The sequence below is a fragment of the Bos grunniens genome, chromosome 7, assembly GCF_055505025.1.
Source record: "Bos grunniens cultivar Pamir isolate PY7600 chromosome 7, Bosgru_T2T1.0, whole genome shotgun sequence".
Taxonomy (NCBI): domain Eukaryota; kingdom Metazoa; phylum Chordata; class Mammalia; order Artiodactyla; family Bovidae; genus Bos; species Bos grunniens.
Genome location: NC_141171.1, coordinates 44484659 through 44507060, shown reverse-complemented (window position 1 = coordinate 44507060; position 22402 = coordinate 44484659). Strand labels below are relative to the sequence as shown.

Below are 22402 nucleotides of genomic sequence, written 5' to 3'. Positions count from 1 at the left end.
AGTGTTTAAAAGATAAAAATCCAATAGAAAAATAAAAGTTGAACAATTTATGAAAGAAGTACAGTCTTCAATGATCACATGAAAGACACTTACCTTCACATCATATTACCTTATTAGGTAGACAGAAGTTTAAAATTTGACCATTAGCTCTGGTGAGGAAGCAGGTTTGGGTACTACCTATTTAAGGAGCAATAGGTATAAATCTAGTCATCTTACAGAAACATGGGTTAATGCTAGAAAAATCTATTGATTCCATTTTTGTAGTAAATAATGTAATTATTCAACAATAGGGTACTGGCTGGATAAATTGTGGAATATCCATGTAATCCATAGAACATAATACATTAAAAGAATGACCTGGATCTGCAGGTGCTGATATGGGAAAAGATGTCCATAAATACAGTGAGGAATGAACAAAGAAAAAGAACGAGGCTGAAGAACAGAACAGAGAGTAAGATTCCACTTTCTAAAGAACCAGATGTGCACAAAGGTTGCATGATGTCATTTTTAGTAATTCCCAATGCTAAATCACTCATTACTGCCTTACCCTGAGTTATTTTTCTTCAGAGTATTTATGCTCTTTGGATATTGTGTTTGTTTATTGTCTATAGAAAGCTCCATGTGTACAAAGATTTTTTTCAATGCCCTGCCTTCAGTTCTTCAAACATTTTAGGTGTTTGAGAAATATTAATTGAAAAAAAGAATAGAAACTTAGAAACACACACATATATATATATATTTCGAAAAGTTATATATGAGGACTTCCATGTTGGTCCAGTGGTTAACAATCCGGATTTCAATGTAGGGGACTCAGATTTGATCCTTAGTTGGAGAACTAAGTTGGGATCCTTAGTTGGCGATCCAACCAGTCCATCCTAAAGGAAATCAGACCTGAATATTCATTGGAAGGACTGATGCTGAAGCTGAAACTACAATACTTTGGCCACTTGATACGAAGAACTGACTCATTTGAAAAGACCCTGATGCTGGGAAAGATTGAAGCCAGGAGGACAAGGGGACAACAGAGGATGAGATGATTGGATGGCATCACTGACTCAATGGACATGAGCTTGAGTAAACTCCAGGTGTTGGTGATGGACAGGGAGGCCTGATGTGCTGCAGTCCATGGGGTTGCAAAGAGTCGGACATGATTGAGCGACTGAACTGAACTGAACTGAACTGAGGACCTAAGATCCTACGTGCCTGGAAGCAACTAAGTCAGAACTTTGCAACTACTGAGCCCTAGTTCTGCAACTAGAGAGTCCATATACTGCCATGAAAGATCCTACATGATGCAACTATCACCCAAGGCAGTCTAATTAATTAATTGAAAAGGTATGTATGTTTCATACACCATGGATTTAAGGGAATAAATTTCCATGATCTGATACTAAATGCTAAAATATCCTTAAATAATTAATATTTGTATAATTTTTTTCTAGTTGACAAAGCAGTTTTACCTGTATAACCTTCTAACATCACTATGAAATTAATAAAAATATGATTATGTGCATAAGTAATTAACATATGTACACTTTATAGTTTGCTAAAGTCACTCTTTTTTTAATCATTTTATTATTTAGTTTTGTCTGTGCTGGATCTTCATTGCTGTGCATGAGCTTTCTCTAGTTGCAGCGAGCAGGGGCTTCTCTTGTTGCAGAGCACAGGCTCTACAGCACTCGGGCTTCAGTAGTTGGGGCAAAGAGGCTCTATAGTTGCACCTCCTAGGCTCTAGAGCACAGGCTCAATAGTTGCAGCACATGGGTTTAGTTGCTCTGCCGTCTGTGGAATCTTCTCCCATCAGGGATCAAACCCGTGTCTCCTGCATTGGCATGTGGATTCTTTACCACTGAGCCACCAGGGAAGCCCCAGTCTTTTTCAATTGATAGTCAATCTTGTTCAACTTATTCTTTTAAACTTTGCTATCCAGACTACTTCTAGTTTCTGAAAACTGCAGTGGGGCTTCCCTGGTGACTCAGACTGTAAAGAATTTGCCTGTAATAAGGGAGACCTGGGTTTGATCCCTGGGTTGGGAAGATCCCCTGGAGAAGGGAATGGTTACCCAGTCCAGTATTCTTGCCTGGAGAATTTCATGAACAGAGGAGCTTGGTGGGCTACAATTCATAAGGTCCCAAAAGAGTCAGATGCGACTAAGCAATTAACTTTATTCGTTCATGTATATAAAAATGGATTTGTATATAAAGATGGATAGATAGATCCCTCATTCTACAATGTTCTTCCCTGCTTCTCCAAGCAATATACGTGGACTCGTCCTTCAATTGTTCAGATTATGGGTTCCTCTCCCTCAAACTATAGAATATGCAGGAAACACAACACACCAGGCCCTAACCCACTATTGCCCCAATAGCAGCTCCAGAGCCTAGCCAGGACTACTGGCTCCGCCCACGCCTACGCCCTTCAGGGTTCGAAGTCCCCGCCCACTTCGAGGAGTTTCCCAAAACCCAGCGCGGCGGTCGGCAGCCGCGCTAAGATGGCGACTCCCATGCATCGTCTCATAGCCCGGAGACAAGCGTAAGTTAGGACCGGAGTTGGGCGGCGGGGCGGGCTGGGGGCGGAGAGAAGCGCGTCAGCGGGCTATTGAGCGGTGCCGGGAAGCGGGGTCGGTGTCGGATCCTCAGCTTGGCCTGGCGGAGGCTGGCCGTTTTTCTTACACGTCGCCTGCCCACAAGGGGCTCGGGCCGGGGCGAGAAGTTTGATATCTGTGCACTAGCGATTTCGTGGAAGACGGCTGCGTAAGGCCACTGGGCGGGACCTAGGGGTGACTGAAGAGAGTCTCGCGTTTGGTTCCCGCGAAGGGGACGTCCAGGAATTGGTTACTAAGTGATTTATGCCGGTTTACCCAACCCAGCCGGTGGGCAGCGGTGGGCGCACCCCACAAGTGACCAGGCAAAGCTTGTAGCCCGCATCCAACACCCCTTACTCTCGCCCACGTAAACCTTCAGCTTCCTGTTCAACCTCCAGGCCAGCTGGCTTTTCCTGCCCCATTGTAATCGCCTTACCTAGGACCAGCCTGACTTTTCTCCCAAGTTATCTTCTTACATTCTGCCATTCATTTTCTAACAGATACTAATGTATGCATTACCTATCGCTCTATTTGGGTGTAAGAAAGTGTTCAAGACAGAATATCTGCTTTCAGGAAGCTTACATTCTGTTGGTGGAAAGAGTCGATAAACTAAACATTTTAAGTAAATGCAGTTGGATAGTAAGAGCTTTGAAGGAAATGAGATGGTGGGAAAAGAGAACGGTCCAGGTTAGGTTGGTTGGACTGGAAAGGCATCTCTAAAGAGGTGGGGTTTGAACAGAGATGAAAAGTGTGAGAAAGGAGTCAGTCGTGAGAGGATTGGGGGAAAGAGCATTCAGAACAGCATAATTAATTTGAAACAGGAGAGAACTTAGTTTCTAAGAACTGAAAGATGTCCACTGTGGCAGCTAATGAGCTAGAGAAGGGCACAAGAGGTTTGCTGTGAACAGATAATGCAGGAGTTCGTGTCATATGCCCCTTTCTTGTACAGCCTTTTTTTTTTTTCTTCTACCAATCTGCACACCCAGACAACATTCACCACTTATTCACTCTCAGCTTTTCATGCCATCACTGTTTGCCTGTTTATAATACATCATTCAGTCTGCTCCAGTGTGTATATTTATATTCCTTTTTGTATTTATAGTTTTTTATTCTAAGTCCTGATCCTTTTCTTCTCTCTTTAATCAGACTCTGCCTCTCATGCTGGATGAAAAGAGTTCCTTGATCATAAAGATAAAGACTTAGGGAATCAGAGTGAAGTAGTAGTATGCTTGGTGGAGGAAGAAGGCTTTTCCAAGATGGTTCTGAGATCTAGAATGGAGTAACAGTTCTACTTAAATAGATGTCCGCTTAAATGGTGTTACCAGGGTCTAGTGTCTCTTAGGTTTGCTCTTTTGGATGTTGGTTCCATACTTGGATAGATCACTCCTTTGGTCCTAAAATGGCTGCAGTATCTAGAGTCCTTTATATCCTCTCAGTTTCAAGTTGATAGCATCTCATTGTCTAGATTGGATTACATGCCCTACCCTAAACCATGTCTATGGGAATATGAAGTTCTGATTAATTTGGATCTCATTCTCTTCCCTTGTGGCTCAGCTGGTAAAGAATCCGCCTGCAACGCAGGAGACCCCAGTTCTATTCCTGGGTTCGGAAGATCCCCTGGAGAAGGGAAAGGCTACCCACTCCAGTATTCTGGCCTGGAGAATTCCATGGACTGTATAGTCCATGGGGTCCCAAGGAGTGGGACACGACTGAGAAACTTTGACTTTCACTTTCTCTTCCCAGCATAATTGAATGGGTCTTTATAAACAATGGGTGGATAGGTCAGAGGAGGTGATGATGGCTAGATTGACTAAATCAAACAGTGTCCACTTTTGAAAGTAAAACTTTTAATGCTTTTAGCATAAGTTTTAGAGTATCACAGAGTTAACAAATGTTCCGTTTCTTCAGTATGCTTGTATTGGGTACATGAGCTACATAGAAGTAAAAAACAAAGCTTTAGGAGCTTCTGGTCTTACCAGGAAGAAAACATGGTGTGTAACAAAACCTGTCATGGTTTAAAGGCTGTCAGGACAACTCCCAGGGAGTTGGAGACCGAGGGCCATTAGAGGCAAGAAGAGTGCAGGAAAATTTGGGGAATATTTTGGGAGAGAAAGTAAAAGAGGAGCTTTTGCTTTTTATTTTATATTCATCAAAAAGATTTGTTTGTAAAGAGCAGATAGCACTTCCATAAGAACAATTTTTAAGCTACAAGTTATGACAAGTGAGAAAGTAGTATTGACGTTTTTTAAAAGTTTTTGGACCAAAGGAGGAAAGGGGGAAAATTTGAACTTCCCATTCAGCAGATCTTTCAGGGACTTAACTCTGAATCAGATTTAACTCAAACATAATTGTATGCAGAATGACAAGAGTAGAACTGATGCCCAGGATACTTGAGGAGTGGGTATTAGAGCCCTAAGCCACTCTGAATGTGTTTAAGGCGCTTGACCCAGGTAATTTGGTCCCCAACATAACAGAAAATTTCCAAGTGAAATGGCTGTAGTGCTGCTGGTAATCTGAGGACCTCTGGCCAACAGGAGTGACACTAAAGGACTAGAAGTTGGCAAATGTTGTTTTGATTTTCAAAGTGAGAAGCGTAGATTCCACAAATTAGACTTGTGAACTTGAGGTCCACTCCAGGCAAAATTCTGGCTGGATATATTAAATCTGTTCAGAAGTAAAAGCCAAGTTCATCAGGTATCAAATCATTACAGATTGATACCCTTATTGCCTTTTTTAGGTATTTGGATTTCAATAAGGCGTCTTAGAAAGTCTCTCACAGTATCCTTGTGAACAAAGCAGAACTATTAGGTACATCAGTTGAACATCATGAACTGAGAGTATTGTTTAATGGGTTTAAGTAAATATACATGGTGGCCTCAGTGTGGTACTCAGGTTTGATCTTGTCAACAATTTTTATAAATGACTTGGATGAGGACACATGTGCATGTTTATCAAGCACAAGCTAAGAAGAGTGACTAATACAATGGATAACGAGATCCCAATCCAGAAAGGTCTTGACAGATGAACTCTATGTTGAGTCTAATGAGAAGAAATTTAACAAGGATAAAATTAAGTATTGTAGTAGTATTGTTTTACTTCAATTTCCAATTGTTCATTGCTAGTATATTGACTTCTGTATACTGACCTTATATCCTATGAATTTATTAAACTCATTTATTAGTTTAATAATAAATGGAACTCTTAGGGATCCTCTAGATACATAACCATTATTGGTATTATATTTTTTGTTTATTTGATATGTACATTTTTAAGATTTTTGTTGCATGTTAACCACATAGCCCTTCAGAAAGTTTCTGCAACTTACATACCAGCATTAAAAAATGTATATTTTACTATATTCAGAGTGCCAATTCTCCACCTTTGCCAACCATAGACTTAAAGTTTTGCCAATCTGGCAGACATATCTTAATATTTCAGGTATCAAAGGAGGTTGTTTCACATAAAAAGGCTGTACTGTTAAAAACACTTCCTTAAACCTTAGCTTAGGCTATAGAAAAGGAATGTTATTAAATAGGGTATTCATTCGAAAAGCAATGCTTGCTGGTCTTGTTTATTTTGAAATTATAGGTCTGTATCAGCATTCTATATAGAAGATATAAGTATTTTTAAGAATGATTAGTTAGTAAATGTTTATCTATTTACTTATTTTTAGCTGTGCCTCATGGCATTGGGATATTAACTCCCTGACCAGAGATCGAGTCTGTGCCCTCTGTCGCGGAAGCTGGAGTTTTAACCACTGAACCATCAGAGAAGTCTCTAGTTAACGTTTAGAACATCATAGGTGGGCTTCAGATACTAGTGAAAGTTCTGTTTATAACAACAAAAAACAAACTCCACAGTGCTGGCCAATAATATTTTTAATAGCTGACATCCCAGGCTATAAATTACTTACAATATTGGGAAAACAAACTGTAAGTTGGCGAAGACGACTTTATTTCTTGATTCTGAAAGGCTTCCATCCTCCTCCATAATTTCATTATTAGGAAATATTGTGAAAGACTTTGAAATGGATTAAAAAAAAAATAAGATTACTGCTGAGTTGTCTAATCCCCTCTCCTGGCCATGTGACCCTATCAGGACCTGTGCCTTATTGTCTTTGACCTATTTTAAAACTCTGTAAATTGTAGAAAAATCAAAGAGAAGATTCTTACCCATGCAAAGCAGTACAACTGATTCTTGCCCTGTAGCTGTTGACCAGTTTTTAACTATTAGTAAATTTGTTTCCTGCATTTCTGATTGCCCATATATGTGTGTTGTTTGAATACTGTTCTAAACCAGTTCCAACATCTTACTGGTTCCCTTATTAATTAATGATTAAATAAAATCTTTGACATGTGTTCATTATGTATTTGTATTAGAGTCATGATTTTACATTTTTTACTAATTATCCTTTCTGTTTTTGATTTTATCATTTCTGAGATGCATATTACAATAGTTGTTGTTTAGTCGCTAAGTTATGTCCAGCTCCTTTGTGACCCCCATAGACTGTAGCCTACAGGGCTCCTCTGTCCATGGGATTTCCCAGGCAACAAATACTGGAGTGGGTTACCATTTCCTTCTCCAGGGGGTCTTCCCGACACAGGAGTTGAACCCGTGTCTCTTGCTCGGCAGGTGGATTCCTTACCACTGAGCCACCTGGGAAGCCCTGCATTACAATGTGTGTGCTAAGTCACTTCAGTCATATCCAACTCTTTGCCACCATAAGGACCGAAGGCTGTCAGGCTCCTCTGTCTATGGGATTCTCCAGGCAAGAATACTGGAGTGGGTTTCCATGCCCTACTCCAGGGGATCTTTCCAACCCAAGGATCAAACCTGTGTGTCTTCTGTCTCCTGCGTTGGCAGGTGGATACTTTACCACTGGCACCACCTGTATATATTAAATGTTAGTGATTCTTTTTACCTGAAAAGTGGGCAACTTAATATTAAGTCCATAAAGTCTTTTATTATAGAAAGCCTTAACAATTTGCTGTACTATTACATATTGAGATAAACTCTGAAGTTATAGTCATGGTATTGACAGTTGTTTACGGAAATTTATGAACTATTACTAGGCAAAAAGCTGACTCTTCTTTATTATCTTTTAATACTACTGCTGGGTCTTAGTTCCTTACTTGAAACATTAATTTTTCACATTAGGATTGGCTTGTTTTTGGACAAGTGCTAAAAATAAGTTTTTTTAATGTATTTATTTATCTATTTATTTTTGGCTTCACTGGGTCTCCTTTGCTGCACGTGGACTTTCTCTGGTTGCATTGAGCAGGGACTGCTCTCTAGTTGTACGTGGGCTTCTTATTGTGGTGGCTTCTCTTGTTGCAGAGCACGGGCTCTACGGCACTTGGGCTTCAGTAGTTGTGGTGTGTGGGCTCAGTAGTTGCAGCTCCAGGGCTTAGTTGTCCCAACACATGTGGATCTTCCCTGACCAGGGATCAAACTGTGTGTCCCCTGCATTGGTAGGCAGATTCTTAACTACTGGACCACCAGGGAAGTCCAGAATAAATTATTGCCAAAATTACAGAAGCTGGCCCACAATGTGGCAACTAATTAATGAAAAGCATACTATAAACAATATATGTTCTCTTAAACCCTTGCCTAGTTTAACAGTCATTCATTTTACAAATATTTACTGAACACCAATTATGTGTTCTCCAGGGATAAAAAGGTGACTGCTCTATGTTGAAATTAAAAGTCCAGCATCTCATCATGCACCCATGTTTGAGGAATTGCAAAGTATCATCAGTCCACATAGTTGATTAGCCTAATGTGTAGGCTGATAGTCACAGCTCCCATTTGTGTATTACTGTATGCCAGATTCCTTGTTGCTTGCTATACAAACATCCCAGTTTGTAGAATGAGGATATTGTTCTCAAACTCATTGAGGTGTCATGGGGATTAGATGTGTTTATGCATAAGTAGTATTTAGCTAAATTCCTGACATACAGTAAGTATAAAACATGGCTATGGTCTTATCTAATTCTCACAATAATCTAGTGAAGTAGATATTGTCCCATTTTCTATAATAAGAAACTGAGGTTCAAAAATCAGCTTTCTAAAGAGCCTAAAACTATGTAGTGAAAGAGCCAAGATTTTTTAAAAATTTTATTATGACCTATAACACGATCTACAAAAAAGTTCAGACAACATAAATAGTCCTTAATAAATAGTTATAAAAAGAACATCCCAAGCTACAGTAATAAAGACAGTACTGGCACAAAAACTGAACTATATTTCAGTGGAACAAGATAGAAAGCCCAGAGATAAACCCATGCACCTACGGACACCTTCTGTTTGACAATGGAGGCAAGAATATACAATGGAGAAAAAACAATCTCTTCAATAAGTGGTGCTGGGAAAACTGGACAGCTACATGTAAAAGAATGAAATTAGAACATTTCCTAACACCAAACACAAAAATAAACTCAAAATGGATTAAAGGCCAGAAACTATAACACTCTTAGAGAAAAGCATAGGCAAAACACTCTGATGTAAATCACAGCAATATCCTCTTTGACCCACCTCCTAGAGTAATGGAAATAAAAACAGAAATAAACAAGTGGGACCTAATTAAACTTAAAAGCTTTTGCACAGGAAAGAAAGCTATAAACGAGATGAAAAGACAACCCTTAGAAGGCAGGTGATTGCAAATGAAACAACTGACAAAAGATTAATCTCCAAAATATACAGTTCATGTAGCTCAATACCAGAAAAACAAACAACCCAATCAAAAAGTGGGAGGAAGACCTAAACAGTCATTTCTTCAAAGAGAAGTTTACTGATCCTAATATAAAACCTTTCTAAACTCACTTATGAAAAAGTTGGCTTAAATCTCAACATTCAGAAAACTAAGATTATGGCATCCAGTCCCATCACTTCATGGCAAATAGATGGGGAAACAATGGAAACAGTAAGAGACTTTATTTTGGGGGGCTCCAAAATGACTGCAGATGGTGACTGCAGCCATGAAATTAAAAGACACTTGCTTCTTGGAAGAAAAGCTGTGACCAACCTAGACAGCATATTAAAAAGCAGAGACATTACTTTACCAACAAAGGTCCATCTAGTCAAAGCTATGGTTTTCCCAGTAGTCATGTATGGATGTGAGAGTTGGACTATAAAGAAAGCTGAGTGCCGAAGAATTGATGCTTTTGAACTGTGGTGTTGGAGAAGACTCTTGAGAGTCCCTTGGACTGCAAGGAGATCCAACCAGTCAGTCCTAAAGGAAATCAACCCTGAATATTCATTGGAAGGACTAATGTTGAAGCTGAAACTCCAATACTTTAGCCACCTGATTGGAAAAGCTGACTCATTGGAAAAGACCCTGATAGTGGGAAAGATTGAAGGCAGGAGGAGAAGGGGAGGACAGAGGATGAGATGGTTGGATGGCATCACCAACTCAATGGACATGAGTTTGAATAGGCTCCGGGAGTTAGTGGTGGACAGAGAAGCCTGGCGTGCAGCAGTCCATGGGGTTGCAAAGAGTCAGACATGGCTGAGTGACTGAACTGAACTGAAACTCACTTATGAATTCTAATTATTAAAAAAATATTTGTGGACTTCATGGCAGTCAGTGGTTAGGACTCCACACTTCCAATGCAAGGGGCAGAGGTTTCAATCCTAGGTTGGGGAACTAAGATCCCACATGCCACACAGCGTGGCCAAAGAGTAAAATAAAAATTTATCTATAGAGTATTTTGGATTTGCAATGCACATGATACATCATCAGTAAGGGATGACAGTTTTATTTCTTCCTTTCCAATTCTTTTATCTGTTTTTCTCCACTTGTCAATCTTAATTCAGTCTCAGGGACTGAGATATTTCTTAGTCTCCTAGGTAACTAGAAGCTGGGCAGCACTTCATACACCATTGCTTTATTCCTAGGGTAAAGCTCTTCAGAGTCCTAACTCTGAGTGCATAATTTGTCTCCTTTGCTTGTTATAAATGATGCTTGTTTACTCTCCTGAGATGGGAAAAGGCCCCAGGACAAGAGTTGAGTTAAATGTAGAGCTGACCACTCTGGTTTTCCCTCCTCTTCCATGTCTTGGCTTGGTGATTCTTTAATCTCTTTGTTAGTTCTCTGATCCTTGAGCAGGTTGTTTAAAATGTTTTGGCTATCTTTTCTAATTCTAAGCTGAAGAGTTGATCTGAATTACCTAGTCTGCCCTTGCTGGAATGGAATTGAGGAAACAAGATTTGAACTCAGTTCTAATCAAGAACTGAGTTCTAAACAAGATCTGAACTCAGTCTAACTCTAAGGTCCAAGCTCTTCAGTTCAGGTCAGTCGCTCAGTCGTGTCCGACTCTTTGCAACCCCATGACTGCAGCACACCAGGCCTCCCTGTCCATCACCAACTCCCAGAGTTCACTCAGACTCACGTCCATCGAGTCAGTGATGCCATCCAGCCATCTCATCCTCTGTCGTCCCCTTCTCCTCCTGCCCCCAATCCCTCCCAGCATCAGAGTCTTTTCCAATGAGTCAACTCTTCGCATGAGGTGATCAAAGTACTGGAGTTTCAGCTTTAGCATCATTCCTTCCAAAGGACACCCAGGACTGATCTCCTTTAGGATGGACTGGTTGGATCTCCTTGCAGTCCAAGGGACTCTCAAGAGTCTTCTCCAACACCACAGTTCAAAAGCATCAATTCTTCGGCGCTCAGCTTTCTTCACAGTCCAACTCTCACATCCATACATGACCACAGGAAAAACCATAGCCTTGACTAGACGGACCTTTGTTGGCAAAGTAATGTCTCTGCTTTTGAATATGCTATCTACGTTGGTCACAACTTTCCTTCCAAGGAGTAAGCGTCTTTTAATTTCATGGCTGCAGTCACCATCTGCAGTGATTTTGGAACCCCAAAAAATAAAGTCTGACAGTTTCCACTGTTTGCTCATCTATTTCCCATGAAGTGATGGGACCAGATGCCATGATCTTAGTTTTCAGAATGTTGAGCTTTAAGCCAACTTTTTCACTCTCCTCTTTCACCTTCATCAAGAGGCTCTTTAGTTCCTCTTCACTTTCTTCAGTAAGGGTGGTCACTTTCATCAAGAGGCTCTTTAGTTCCTCTTCACTTTCTGCCGTAAGGGTGGTGTCATCTGCATATCTGAGGTTATTGATATTTCTCCCGGCAATCTTGTTTCCAGCTTGTGCTTCTTCCAGCCCTTAACCACTTACTATATTGCTTAGTGATTAAATCTAACAAATGCTTATATTGTTTATGTTTCTCACAGCAGAAAATGTCAAGTCAAAAATTTAAGGCCTGTATTCTTATTTTTTATCCTGTAGTGAAGCAAATAAGCAACATGTAAGATGTCAGAAATGCTTGGAATTTGGACATTGGACTTATGAATGCACAGGAAAAAGAAAGTACCTACATAGGCCTTCAAGAACAGCAGAACTAAAGAAAGCTTTAAAAGAAAAAGAAAACAGATTATTATTACAACAAAGGTAAGGTTACATGTGGTGTCCAAAGGAATATTTATTTTTATTTATCAAATGTATTAAGGGACTAAATATCTTATAATGGTTATCCAGATTTAGATTAAAAATACTAGCTAAAGTTTAATGAGTATTACTGGTGCAAGGCACCATGCTAAGCTCTTTACAAGACCCAGCACAACCAAAATAAATAAAATTATTTTTAAAAACTTATTTCAAAAGGTATATTTTAATAATACATCATTATATGACTTGTGGAATTTATTTGGCATGGGAAGAATTCAAAGAACTAAGTGACATTGCTATACCGTCTACCTGTTCAGGTTAACAAACTTTCTCCAGGTTAAATCTGTAAAAATTAAATATAGGAATTAACTTGATACTAAATTCTGTCATAGTCAAGCAGTAAGATTTATGGATACAAAAACTAGAAAAAAAAATTGATGTCTTTAAAAGATATAGTTGCAGTAAAATATTTTATGTATGTGTGTGTATTAGTTGCTCAGTCATGTCCAACTCTTTGTGATCCCGTCAACTGTAGCCTGCCAGGCTCCTCTGTCCATGTAATTCTCCAAGCAAGAATACTGGAGTGGGTAGCCATTCCATAATAGTTACTAAAATTTATAATATATTTTACATTGTTTTAATCAATTTGCATAGTAGTAATGATTATGGTAATTCAACTCAGAGTTTTTAAGCACTTTTAAAACTTTATGATCACGTATAATTAAAAGATAACAATTTCAAGTTATGTTATGTCTCTGTTTTTATTGCAGAGAAATATAAGTGGTCACTGAAATTTTCAGGCATAAAAATATATTAGGATACATTCTGTGGGGAAAGGAAAATAAAAGCATGGGTTCAAAGAGGAAAAGGGATAATGTAAAAGTACCGATTATTAAAGATAAACTTGTTCATATTTTTTAAAATTAATTATGATAGGTATAAAATTTTGTGATATTTACAATTATCAAAATGATATAACAATTTTCTTTTTAAAATGTCAATATTTTATATATAATATGCCAGAGTTTATACCCTCTGCAAATATTGAAACTTAGGATAGAAGAAAGATGAGGAGAAAAACATAATTTTTTAAAATTCATTAATTAGGAATGTAAGCAAAAAATGATAAGAGTTATGAATAATTTCATTTCAACATCTACTTTTGACTTTTGTTTTTCTAGTTGTATTATGCAAGTATCTTGATCTTAAAAAATACATACAACTACATGAATTTTAGTTTTGGCTGTGTTACGTAGACTGCTAATTATTTTGGTTCAGTGATAAAATTATGGAAGTGTGTGAATTTAAATGATCTTGAATTCTTGTGGTGTGACTCAACAAATGTACTTCTACCATTTATTTTAATTGCAAAAATGACAATTCTTCAGTAATAAAACAACTTTATGTAAATACATATTTGTATTTGAAGATCTAGGAAATAAGGGTAGAAGCATTATCTAGGATATGCAGAGAAGTTCAGAATATAAAAATGTTAAATTTATAGGACAGTATAGAGTAATAGAAGTAATTCTGTAATTTGAAAGCCTGATTTAGTAGGCATGTTGTTTGGCAGCTATATAGCAGCAAGCTATTTGTATATTTAAAATCACCAGACTTTTTTCTTTATAAATAATGAGGGAGCATAATCTTAAAGTATTAAGTCTCTGGTTTTAAAACTGAACATTTGGAGGACATGCAGAAAAATAAATGGTTTGGGAGGTTTTTTTGTTTGTTTTAAAAATTTTTTTGCCTGTGCCTAGTGGCGTGTGGGATCTTGCAAAAAATAGAACCCCTGCAGTGGAAGCACAGAGTCTTAATTACTAGACCGCCAGAGAAGTCTCAAGAAATTAGGCTTTTTAATTTTTATTGGAGTATAGTTCATTTGGGCTTCCCTGGTAGCTCACAGTGGTAAAGAATCTGCCTGCCAATGTAGGAGACTTGAGTTCGATCCCTGGGTTGGGAAGATCCTCTGCAGCAGGAAATGGCAATCCACTCCAGTATTCTTGCCTGGGAAGTCCCATGGACAGAGGAGCCTGGTGGGCTACAGTCCATGGGGTCGCAAAAGAGTCAGACAGGACTTAGTGGCAAAGAACAACAATTGTTGATTTATAGTGTTGTGTTAGTTTTAAGTGTACACCAAAATGAATCATTTAAGAAAAAATTTTTTAATTAAGTTGCTTTTCTTTTTATATAAAATGACCACTTATAATACCATTCTAGAAAACCAAATTATAAATTACAATTGTTCTGCTATTATTTGCTTTGTTCTGTTGTTCACTAAGTAGTGGATTTAGCTGTCAACCTAAGTTCACGATTAAAAAAGCAGCAAATTACTGTGTTTGCTCATCTTAACTATTAACTCACCTGACTTCTAAAATACAGTTGATAGCATCTGTCTTTAGAGCTAGTTAATTTAACTGCATGTACCACATATGTGCTCAGTTGTGTCCGATTCTTTGCGACCCTATGGCCAGTAGCCCACCAGGCTCCTCTGTTCATGGGATTTTTCAAGCAAGAATACTAGAGTGGGTTGCTATTTCTTCCTCTAGGGGATCTTCCCAACCCAGTGATTGAACCCACATCTCTGTGTCTCCTGCATTGGCATGCAGATTCTTTACCACTGAGTCACCCGAGTAGCTCATGCAGGTACCATATACACCTGCAATAGGAAACTTTTCTCCTGGTTATAATAAGAAACACTGGACTCTCAGTATATGTTACAAAAGACAAAGTGTTTCTCCAGTGTAAAACAGTTTTGGGGATATCAGAAGGGTTTGTCTGAACTGTTTATAATCACTGTATTAACAAGAGCTCCTCCCCCTTTCCCTGTTGCTTATCAGCATTGGAGAAGCTAACGTAGAAAGAAAGACCAAGAAGAAAAGGTATGTGTGGCTTTAATATTACATGGGTAATATATAATAATAGTTGGAGGGATAGGGTGGTTGATTTTAAAATAATAGTTACAAGACTTGGATCTGAAGTCTCTCGTTTGCAATTCATGATTAGACATCATCCTGTTTTCTGATACCTTCCTCTGTTTACTTGTCTGGGGTTTCTTCCTTTGTTTCTCCTTTTTCTCCAACTTTCCAGGGTCCTTATATCTGGAAATAGTAATTTCTCTTGTCTTAGATTAGGAAATCTTATTAGAAATTATTGGTAAGAAATTATTGGCCAGCTGTATCTTGTCTAAAGTAGTTAAGGTTATGAAACATTTACCACTGTACATGAAGTTTAAATAAACCCAATTGTTAAACCGCAACTGTATTCTAACATTCACTCTGAAGCATATATAGTATGTTCACTTTTCTCAAATTCCATCCAAGAGATTTAAGGACCTTCTAGTTGGAGTGAAAGGGTGGGCACGTTAGGGTTACTAACAGTTAGGCAATCCATAAAGCATCAAATCTAGTGATATCATACTGGCAAAGCTTCAGTACACGTATATATATATATGCATAACACTCAAGTGAAATTGCTTTTAAACATTCTGTTAAATGTTGGCTTCTCATGCATATAATTGTCTAATAGGTCTAAAAGTGTAACCAGTTCCAGTAGCAATAGCAGCGACAGTTCAGCCAGTGACTCTTCATCAGAGAGTGAAGAGACGTCTACCTCATCTTCCTCAGAGGACAGTGACTCTGATGAAAGCTCCTCCAGTTCATCATCTTCCGCTTCCTCCACAAGCTCCTCCTCATCCTCTGATTCAGACTCAGATTCCAGCTCTTCCAGTAGTAGCAGCACCAGCACAGACAGTAGTTCTGATGATGAACCACCAAAGAAGAAGAAAAAGAAATAGAATTGCTCCATCCATATTGGACTAATGGACTGAAAACATTAATGTGATTCTCAGAAGGGAATTCAGAATGTGTTATGGCCAAATAGGTTAACTGGCCAACATTTCTAGAGCTCAGAAGTTTCTAAATGTTTTACATTGTAAAAGCATAAAAAGTATTAATAATGGATTATATACATATATATATATATACACATATATATAAAGACTTTTTTTATTTGAGGGATGAATCTTGTTTTTCTTTTTTATCTTTAAAATATATCTCTAAAATCAATCAAAGCTGAAATCTAGTAAATCTGTTTTTGTGATGAAACCTATCTTTCCTCCCCGTGAAATAAATGCCATACTCTGTTCCATGTTAGTGCTGTGTATCAGACATTTTTCAGAATAAAGGATCATAATATCTGGCAGTGAATTTCTAATGCTTTTGGCTGTATGTTATTATGTAAGATTTAATGCATTAGAAGCTTAGGAGTTTTCCTACTGTTACTAAGTGTGCTCTATTTTTGTGTTTATGTTCAGAAAGTTGTTCTGACTTCTTGTCCTAAATGGAAAGTTCAAGAAACCTATTAATACATTTATACTTTTTGGATGGTACAAGTTTCAGGTTACTGTGTTTTATCATTCATTTTCTTCTGGTTCTTAGAGTTACCCTTTTCTGAGGAAAATTATTCTAGAGGAACTTAAAAAAGAACAAAAATTCTGAAACCACATAGGAGTCTAGTCTTGGTGCCTTTGGATAAATTCAATGTGTCAGAAAAGAAAGCAGTCATTTAAAAAGCTAGCTTATGTAAAAGGGATATTAATACTTTTGTGTGTCAATATGCTATAAAAGATACCATTCAAAGGGGTAGGAGGAAGAGATGTGATTTTTACAGAAAATTAGAGTGATGTTGGCTGCCTTTTACTAAATTTTTTAATGAAGTTTTCATAAAGATTGCCTTTTACCATTTTGCAATTGTGGTATGACTGTTTATATGGTAACTCATCATATATGAGTCTACTGCATAAATATGAGTGACTTGGATTAATCTAGTGTGTTTATATAGCATATACACAGTTGAAATCTAGCATGAAAGTTTAAAAAGAAATACTGCCAAGTATTTCTTAAAAGTAAAATACTCTGTCATGATGAAATTATTTGATTTAACATCACATTATTTTGTGGTGTGTTTTAAACTTTTTTGGAAAGAGGTATCGTTTGTAGAAAAATCTTGATTTAGGTTAAATATAGGTTTTTAAAACTACAGATGTTGTCTTTTTATATTTTTATGAAAAAGCAGTAGAAAATTACTTTTGAAGGAAATGAACTTCTATTTAAATGTTTAAATATATGTATGTTGTCAGTTTAAAGATCTGTAATTACCTGTTTTACAGAATCATCTGCTTTCAGTGATTATAAATACTCTCAAAACATCATTTTTAAGGCTCTATACAGAATGTGTCAGTTGACAGGCAGATTTGATAAACTACTAATGAAATGCAGTTTACAATGTTTGTAATCTCTGTAAGGGCAATTTTAGCGGTGAAAAAACTTGGAAGGGAAACATGTACATAGGTTATATCACTTGCAATCAAATAAAACTCAGTTTGTGCTGATGAGCTTAAGCTTCTTTAATGTCTCTGCTATTTTTCTTAATGCCATTTCTTATCCATTTAGATGGTAAGAACATTTAAATTCTAATTATTTTTACTATTACAACTATTCAAAGGTATACCTGGAAAAGTACAGAGGTCAAGATCCTTACTCTAGTCACTCAGTTTACTCAAAAAAGCAGACTCAATGGCACAGTGGAGGGTAACTTCCAAAGAATTTACCCTATCCTGCCTAAAAGCAGAACTCTGGAAGTTGAATCCCTGGCATGTGTAATAAATGTATTATTTCTCAGAACCATATCAAAAGGAGTCATAATCAGATCATAGGTTTTTACTCCTCAAACGATTGTTAGTATGACTACAATATAGTAAATTTGTTTTGGCATTACGCCAAAAGTTAGCACTGGAAATGGAGGAAAGTACAGAGAAAGTGTACTTCATAGTCATGATTTTATTTATTTTTTTAACTTGCTAATTTGAACTAACCGTAGGTTTACAGAAAATCTGTAAAATTACAATTTCCATGTATACCTCACCTAGCTTCCCCTAATGGTAGCATCTTACATAACCATAGTACAATGAGCTGCTGCTGCTGCTAAGCCGCTTCAGTAGTGTCTGACTCTGTGCGACCCCAGAGACGGCAGCCCACCAGGCTCCTCCGTCCCTGGGATTCTCCAGGCAAGAACACTGGAGTGGGTTGCCATTTCCTTCTCCAGTGTATGAAAGTGAAAAGTGAAAGTGAAGTCTCTAGTCGTGTCCAACTCCTAGAGACCCCATGGACTACAGCCTACCAGGCTCCTCCGTCCATGGGATTTTCCAGGCAAGAGTACTGGAGTGGGGTGCCATTGCCTTCTCCAGTACAATGAGCAGAACCAAGAAATTAATATTTGATAAAATACTGTTAGTTAAACCAAAAACTTTACTCACATTTCACCAGTTTTCCCAGTTATGTTCTATTTCTGTTCCATTATATTACCCAGAAAATGCATTTAGTTACTTCTAAATCTACTACTGTCTCTAAGTTCCTTTGTCTTTCCTTATCTTTCATGCCCTTGTCACTTTTGAAGAGTATTGATCAGTTATTTTGTCTAATGTCCCACAATTTGGATTTGTCAAATGTTTTCTCATGGCTGAACTGACGTTAGGCTTTTTAGAATAATAGCACAGAAATGAAAAATTCCCAATATCAATAAAGTAATTTACTATTGGTGATACTGACCTTGATCACTGGGGTAAGGTGGTTTCATCAGATTTCTCCATTACAAAGACTGTCTTTCCCTTTTTAATTGATAGATATCTTGGAGGAGATACTTTGAGACTGCAAATTGTCCTCACAGTCACCTACTACTTTTAATGTAGATAACAATAGTTATTGTGATGTTTGACAAATGGTAATTTTCCATTTTCCTCTTTACTTCTACACTAATTGGAATTATACTATAAGGAAGCGCTGCTGCTTCTCTCCCAGTCATTTAATCAATGGTACTGTGGACTCGTCAATGTTTCTTCTGTTCTGTGGGTTAAAATTCAATAAAAGCATTGTTTTTTGGCTCCAATTATTCCACCTTTGACTATTAGAAGCATTCCTTCAGGTTGGCTCCTTTGTTTTTGTTTTTTTTAAATCTTCATCTTTTTATTAGTACTTCCTTCCTTTTTGAAATCACAAGGTGTTCTGGGTTCATCTTGTGATCTCCTTGCCCTGTCTTTGAACCAACCACTTCTCCAATTTTTATCCTGGTTTTTAATTGGAGAATGATGTTTAGAATCCATGATCTGGTGCTGTCTTTGTAGGTTTTTTATGCATTTTGAATAATAGTGTTCTAAGGTGGTTAAGACATGGAGACCTGCCATTAGTAGGAAGAAATTAGGTGTCATCACCTTCAACATTTCTCAGCCTAGCTTTCCTTAATTTCACAGTATTCCATGCAGCAAACGTCTTTGGCAACAAATGGAAGAGATGGTCATTACATCCTCCCTTCTCCTTTACAGTATATCTAAATTGATAATAGGCCAAATATATATTCAGACCTTGGACTACAGTGCCTTAATTGAAAGGGGTCTCGTAGTGTCTGTCCATGGGGTCGCATAGAGTCCGACATGGCTTAGTGACTAAATAATGACAACAAATTGAAAGCAGTTGGCCCAAAGGAATATTTCAAATTGTATTTTTGTATGCTGTCCTTCAGGTTTTTACATCTTGGTAAAATTATGCCATAAAAAGATGTAGGTGTAGGTGTGGTGGTGGTGGTGGTGTGTGTGTGTGAGAGAGAGAAAGGTACTATGAAAGAGGAAGAGAGAAGAGAAAGCCAGGATGACATCTGGGCTGCAGACATTCTCAGATGCATTTTAGGAGAGAGTATGGATGGAAGTTGAGGACCTGGAAATTTATGTCTTTGGAAAGTCTTTTGTATCCTCCTGAGCAACTTCACTTTCACTTTTCACTTTCATGCATTGGAGAAGGAAATGGCAACCCACTCCAGTGTTCTTGCCTGGAGAATCCCAGGGACAGGGGAGCCTGGTGGGCTGCCGTCTGTGGGGTCACACACAGTTGGACACGACTGAAGCGACTTAGCAGCAGCAGCAAGGATACTTGCACATGCTATTCAAGGTTATCAATAATAACCACAAACATCAGTATAACTCCTATTTGGAAGGTACTATCAGATCAGATCAGATCAGTCGCTCAGTCGTGTCCGACTCTTTGCGACCCCATGAATCGCAGCATGCCAGGCCTCCCTGTCCATACTACAATGTATAAATAACACTTCAACAGTGATTTACTTGGAGTTCACTATCAGTTGGGGAAACACACACAAAAACACTAAGAACAAAGGAAAAAAGGCTTTCATTGAAACCATACTTATACCATTCCTCCTGACACCTAATAAAATGGTAGAAAAGAAACAGACACAGTGCTCGCTTTGGCAGCACATATACTAAAATTGGAAGGATACAGAGAAGATTAGCACGGCCCCTGTGCAAGGATGACACACAAATTCGTGAAGCATTCCATATTAAAAAAAAAAAAAGAAACACTATAAACCCATAAGTCAAAGAGGAAAAGAGATGAAACATGAGAAACTGCAATTCTTTTGGAAGCTGGAAAAATTGATGGAATCATGGATGCCTACTTAAATAACCAAATCATTTTAAGGGCCCAATCATAACCCTACAGTGAAGGAAAGTCAATAGGAAGCAAGCCAATTTACGCCACGGAACTCTGCAAAGGCTCCAAACCCGATGACCCCATGTACTTATCAGCCAAGGTCAGGGAGGGCTCAAGGACAGAAAGAGTGATGGTAAGTTTATGTAAGAAGCTACACCCCTGTGTACTCCTCTCCCATTTGTGCTGTCTTAGTGGGTTTATGATTATGATTATTTTTCATTACTTGAATGTGACATTTTGTGAGTAGTAGTAAACACTTGAGTTCAACCTTCTATGATTATGAGTATTATGTTAATTTAAAATTAAATAAGACACGATACAAGTTGCCATGTGCTACAAGCAACTTGGGTTATAGATAATAAATGCTATGAAGCCACATTGATAAATCCCTCGCACTGGATCTTACTATCCCAAAAATTCTGGACAAAATCAAGAATGAAAAACCATGCTACTATTGGGTAATATTTTTACATGAACATTGTGGTGTAGATTTGATAAAACAATTCCCTTCCTTAAGAAGTCCTGAGGGTATTCTGAGATCATTTATGTAGTAGGCAAATCCATAGGGTCACTAAACATGTAAGCCAATATAACTAGATATTTATACAAAGAAAATCACCCCTAACTAGTTAGCTGCCTTGAAGAGAATCAGTATGTGGACAAAGGAAAAAACACTCATTTATGCAAAATTTAACAGCCAGTATTAAGTATCTGTCTTTGTCCTCTGAGGATTAATAGGCTATTAATAAACTTATAGACATGTGTTAAGTAGTACAAGCTTAAGTCACTAGAGAGCTTAGAGTCTTAACCACAGGGAGAGTTTGGTAAAGCCTTCCAAGGGAGCTGTATATGGCTGAGAAAGAGTTGTTGAACCCATGTAAACATATATATAGATATGTAATTAATATTCAGATATATAAAACATAGTTATTAAATTAATTGATCAGCTTGTAACAACATATAAATGTTCAAGAAAAAATTGTTTTTTCACGTTTTAGACTTATTGCTTTAATTTACATTTAGATTTATTGTTTTAGTATCTTTAGCATTAAGATAAAAGAATGAGATATTATTTCAGTTTTTTCAGAAGAGAAATGAGGGTCAATCTTGGTGACGTTGGTCCCGAGTTTTGACACAGTGACTCATCCCCATCACTCTTTGCAAGGCCAGAGGGAACACTCCTCCTTACAGCAGATCGTATGTTGTGTGATTTTTGTGCAAGCCTAATACAGTTATACTAACTTAACACGTTAAAGATGAGAGTGGAAAGAAGGTGACAAATATGAGAGATACTGAGAAGGTAGAAATTACAGAACTCAGTGATCCGTTGATTTTGTGGTGAAAGAGGTGAACCCAGAAAGGTTTCAAGATCTGTTGTTTGGATGATTAGTAATAAAAGTATTCATTTCATTATAATTATGACAATAGTAGCATCTACTACCTTGGCAAATATAAATTGACCCTAGAAATTAGAGAAAGGTAAAATAATTTTTAACACAATGGAATACTACAGTTTTTTTAAATTTTCAGATACCACTTGGGTGTCTGAAAATTTGTAGAGTTTGATAGTGACCAAATTGCTAATAGTTATCATATTTGAGTGCCAAGATTATAATTTACACTTTTTATTTCCTTACTTTCCCATTTTCTTTTTTCGTTGCTTTCTTTCATTCTTTTTTCTTTTTCTTTTTTTTGGCTACATGGCTTGCAGATTCCTGACCAGGGATTAAATCCCAACTATGGCAGTGAAAGTGCTGAGTCCTAACCACTGGACTGCCAGGAAATTCCTGCCAATATTTTCTTTTTA

At 37.6% G+C, this 22402-nt stretch overlaps 1 protein-coding gene and 1 non-coding gene across 2 annotated transcripts; both read left to right on the top strand.

Annotated features, from left to right (window-relative positions):
- The first annotated feature begins 2479 nt into the window (after window positions 1-2479).
- ZCCHC10 (zinc finger CCHC-type containing 10) lies at window positions 2480-17435 on the top strand. The gene is made up of 4 exons (XM_086411555.1): window positions 2480-2532; window positions 11882-12043; window positions 14881-14922; window positions 15569-17435. The coding sequence occupies exons 1-4, from the start codon at window positions 2492-2494 to the stop codon at window positions 15834-15836; spliced, it is 513 nt and encodes a 170-aa protein (XP_086267681.1). The 5' UTR covers window positions 2480-2491; the 3' UTR covers window positions 15837-17435.
- Window positions 17436-20341: 2906 nt separating this feature from the next.
- On the top strand, window positions 20342-20448 carry LOC147369358 (U6 spliceosomal RNA). Its single transcript, XR_015168713.1, has one exon. It is a non-coding gene; the product is annotated as a U6 spliceosomal RNA (small nuclear RNA).
- Window positions 20449-22402: the final 1954 nt, after the last annotated feature.

Bases quoted from the DNA above. Each gene is read 5' to 3' on its own strand.
- ZCCHC10 (XM_086411555.1), top strand. From the start codon at position 2,492: ATGGCGACTCCCATGCATCGTCTCATAGCCCGGAGACAAGC. The intron at 12,044-14,880 runs GTAAGGTTACAT...GTTGCTTATCAG, and splicing joins AGATTATTATTACAACAAAG to CATTGGAGAAGCTAACGTAG. The intron at 14,923-15,568 runs GTATGTGTGGCT...ATTGTCTAATAG, and splicing joins AGAAAGACCAAGAAGAAAAG to GTCTAAAAGTGTAACCAGTT.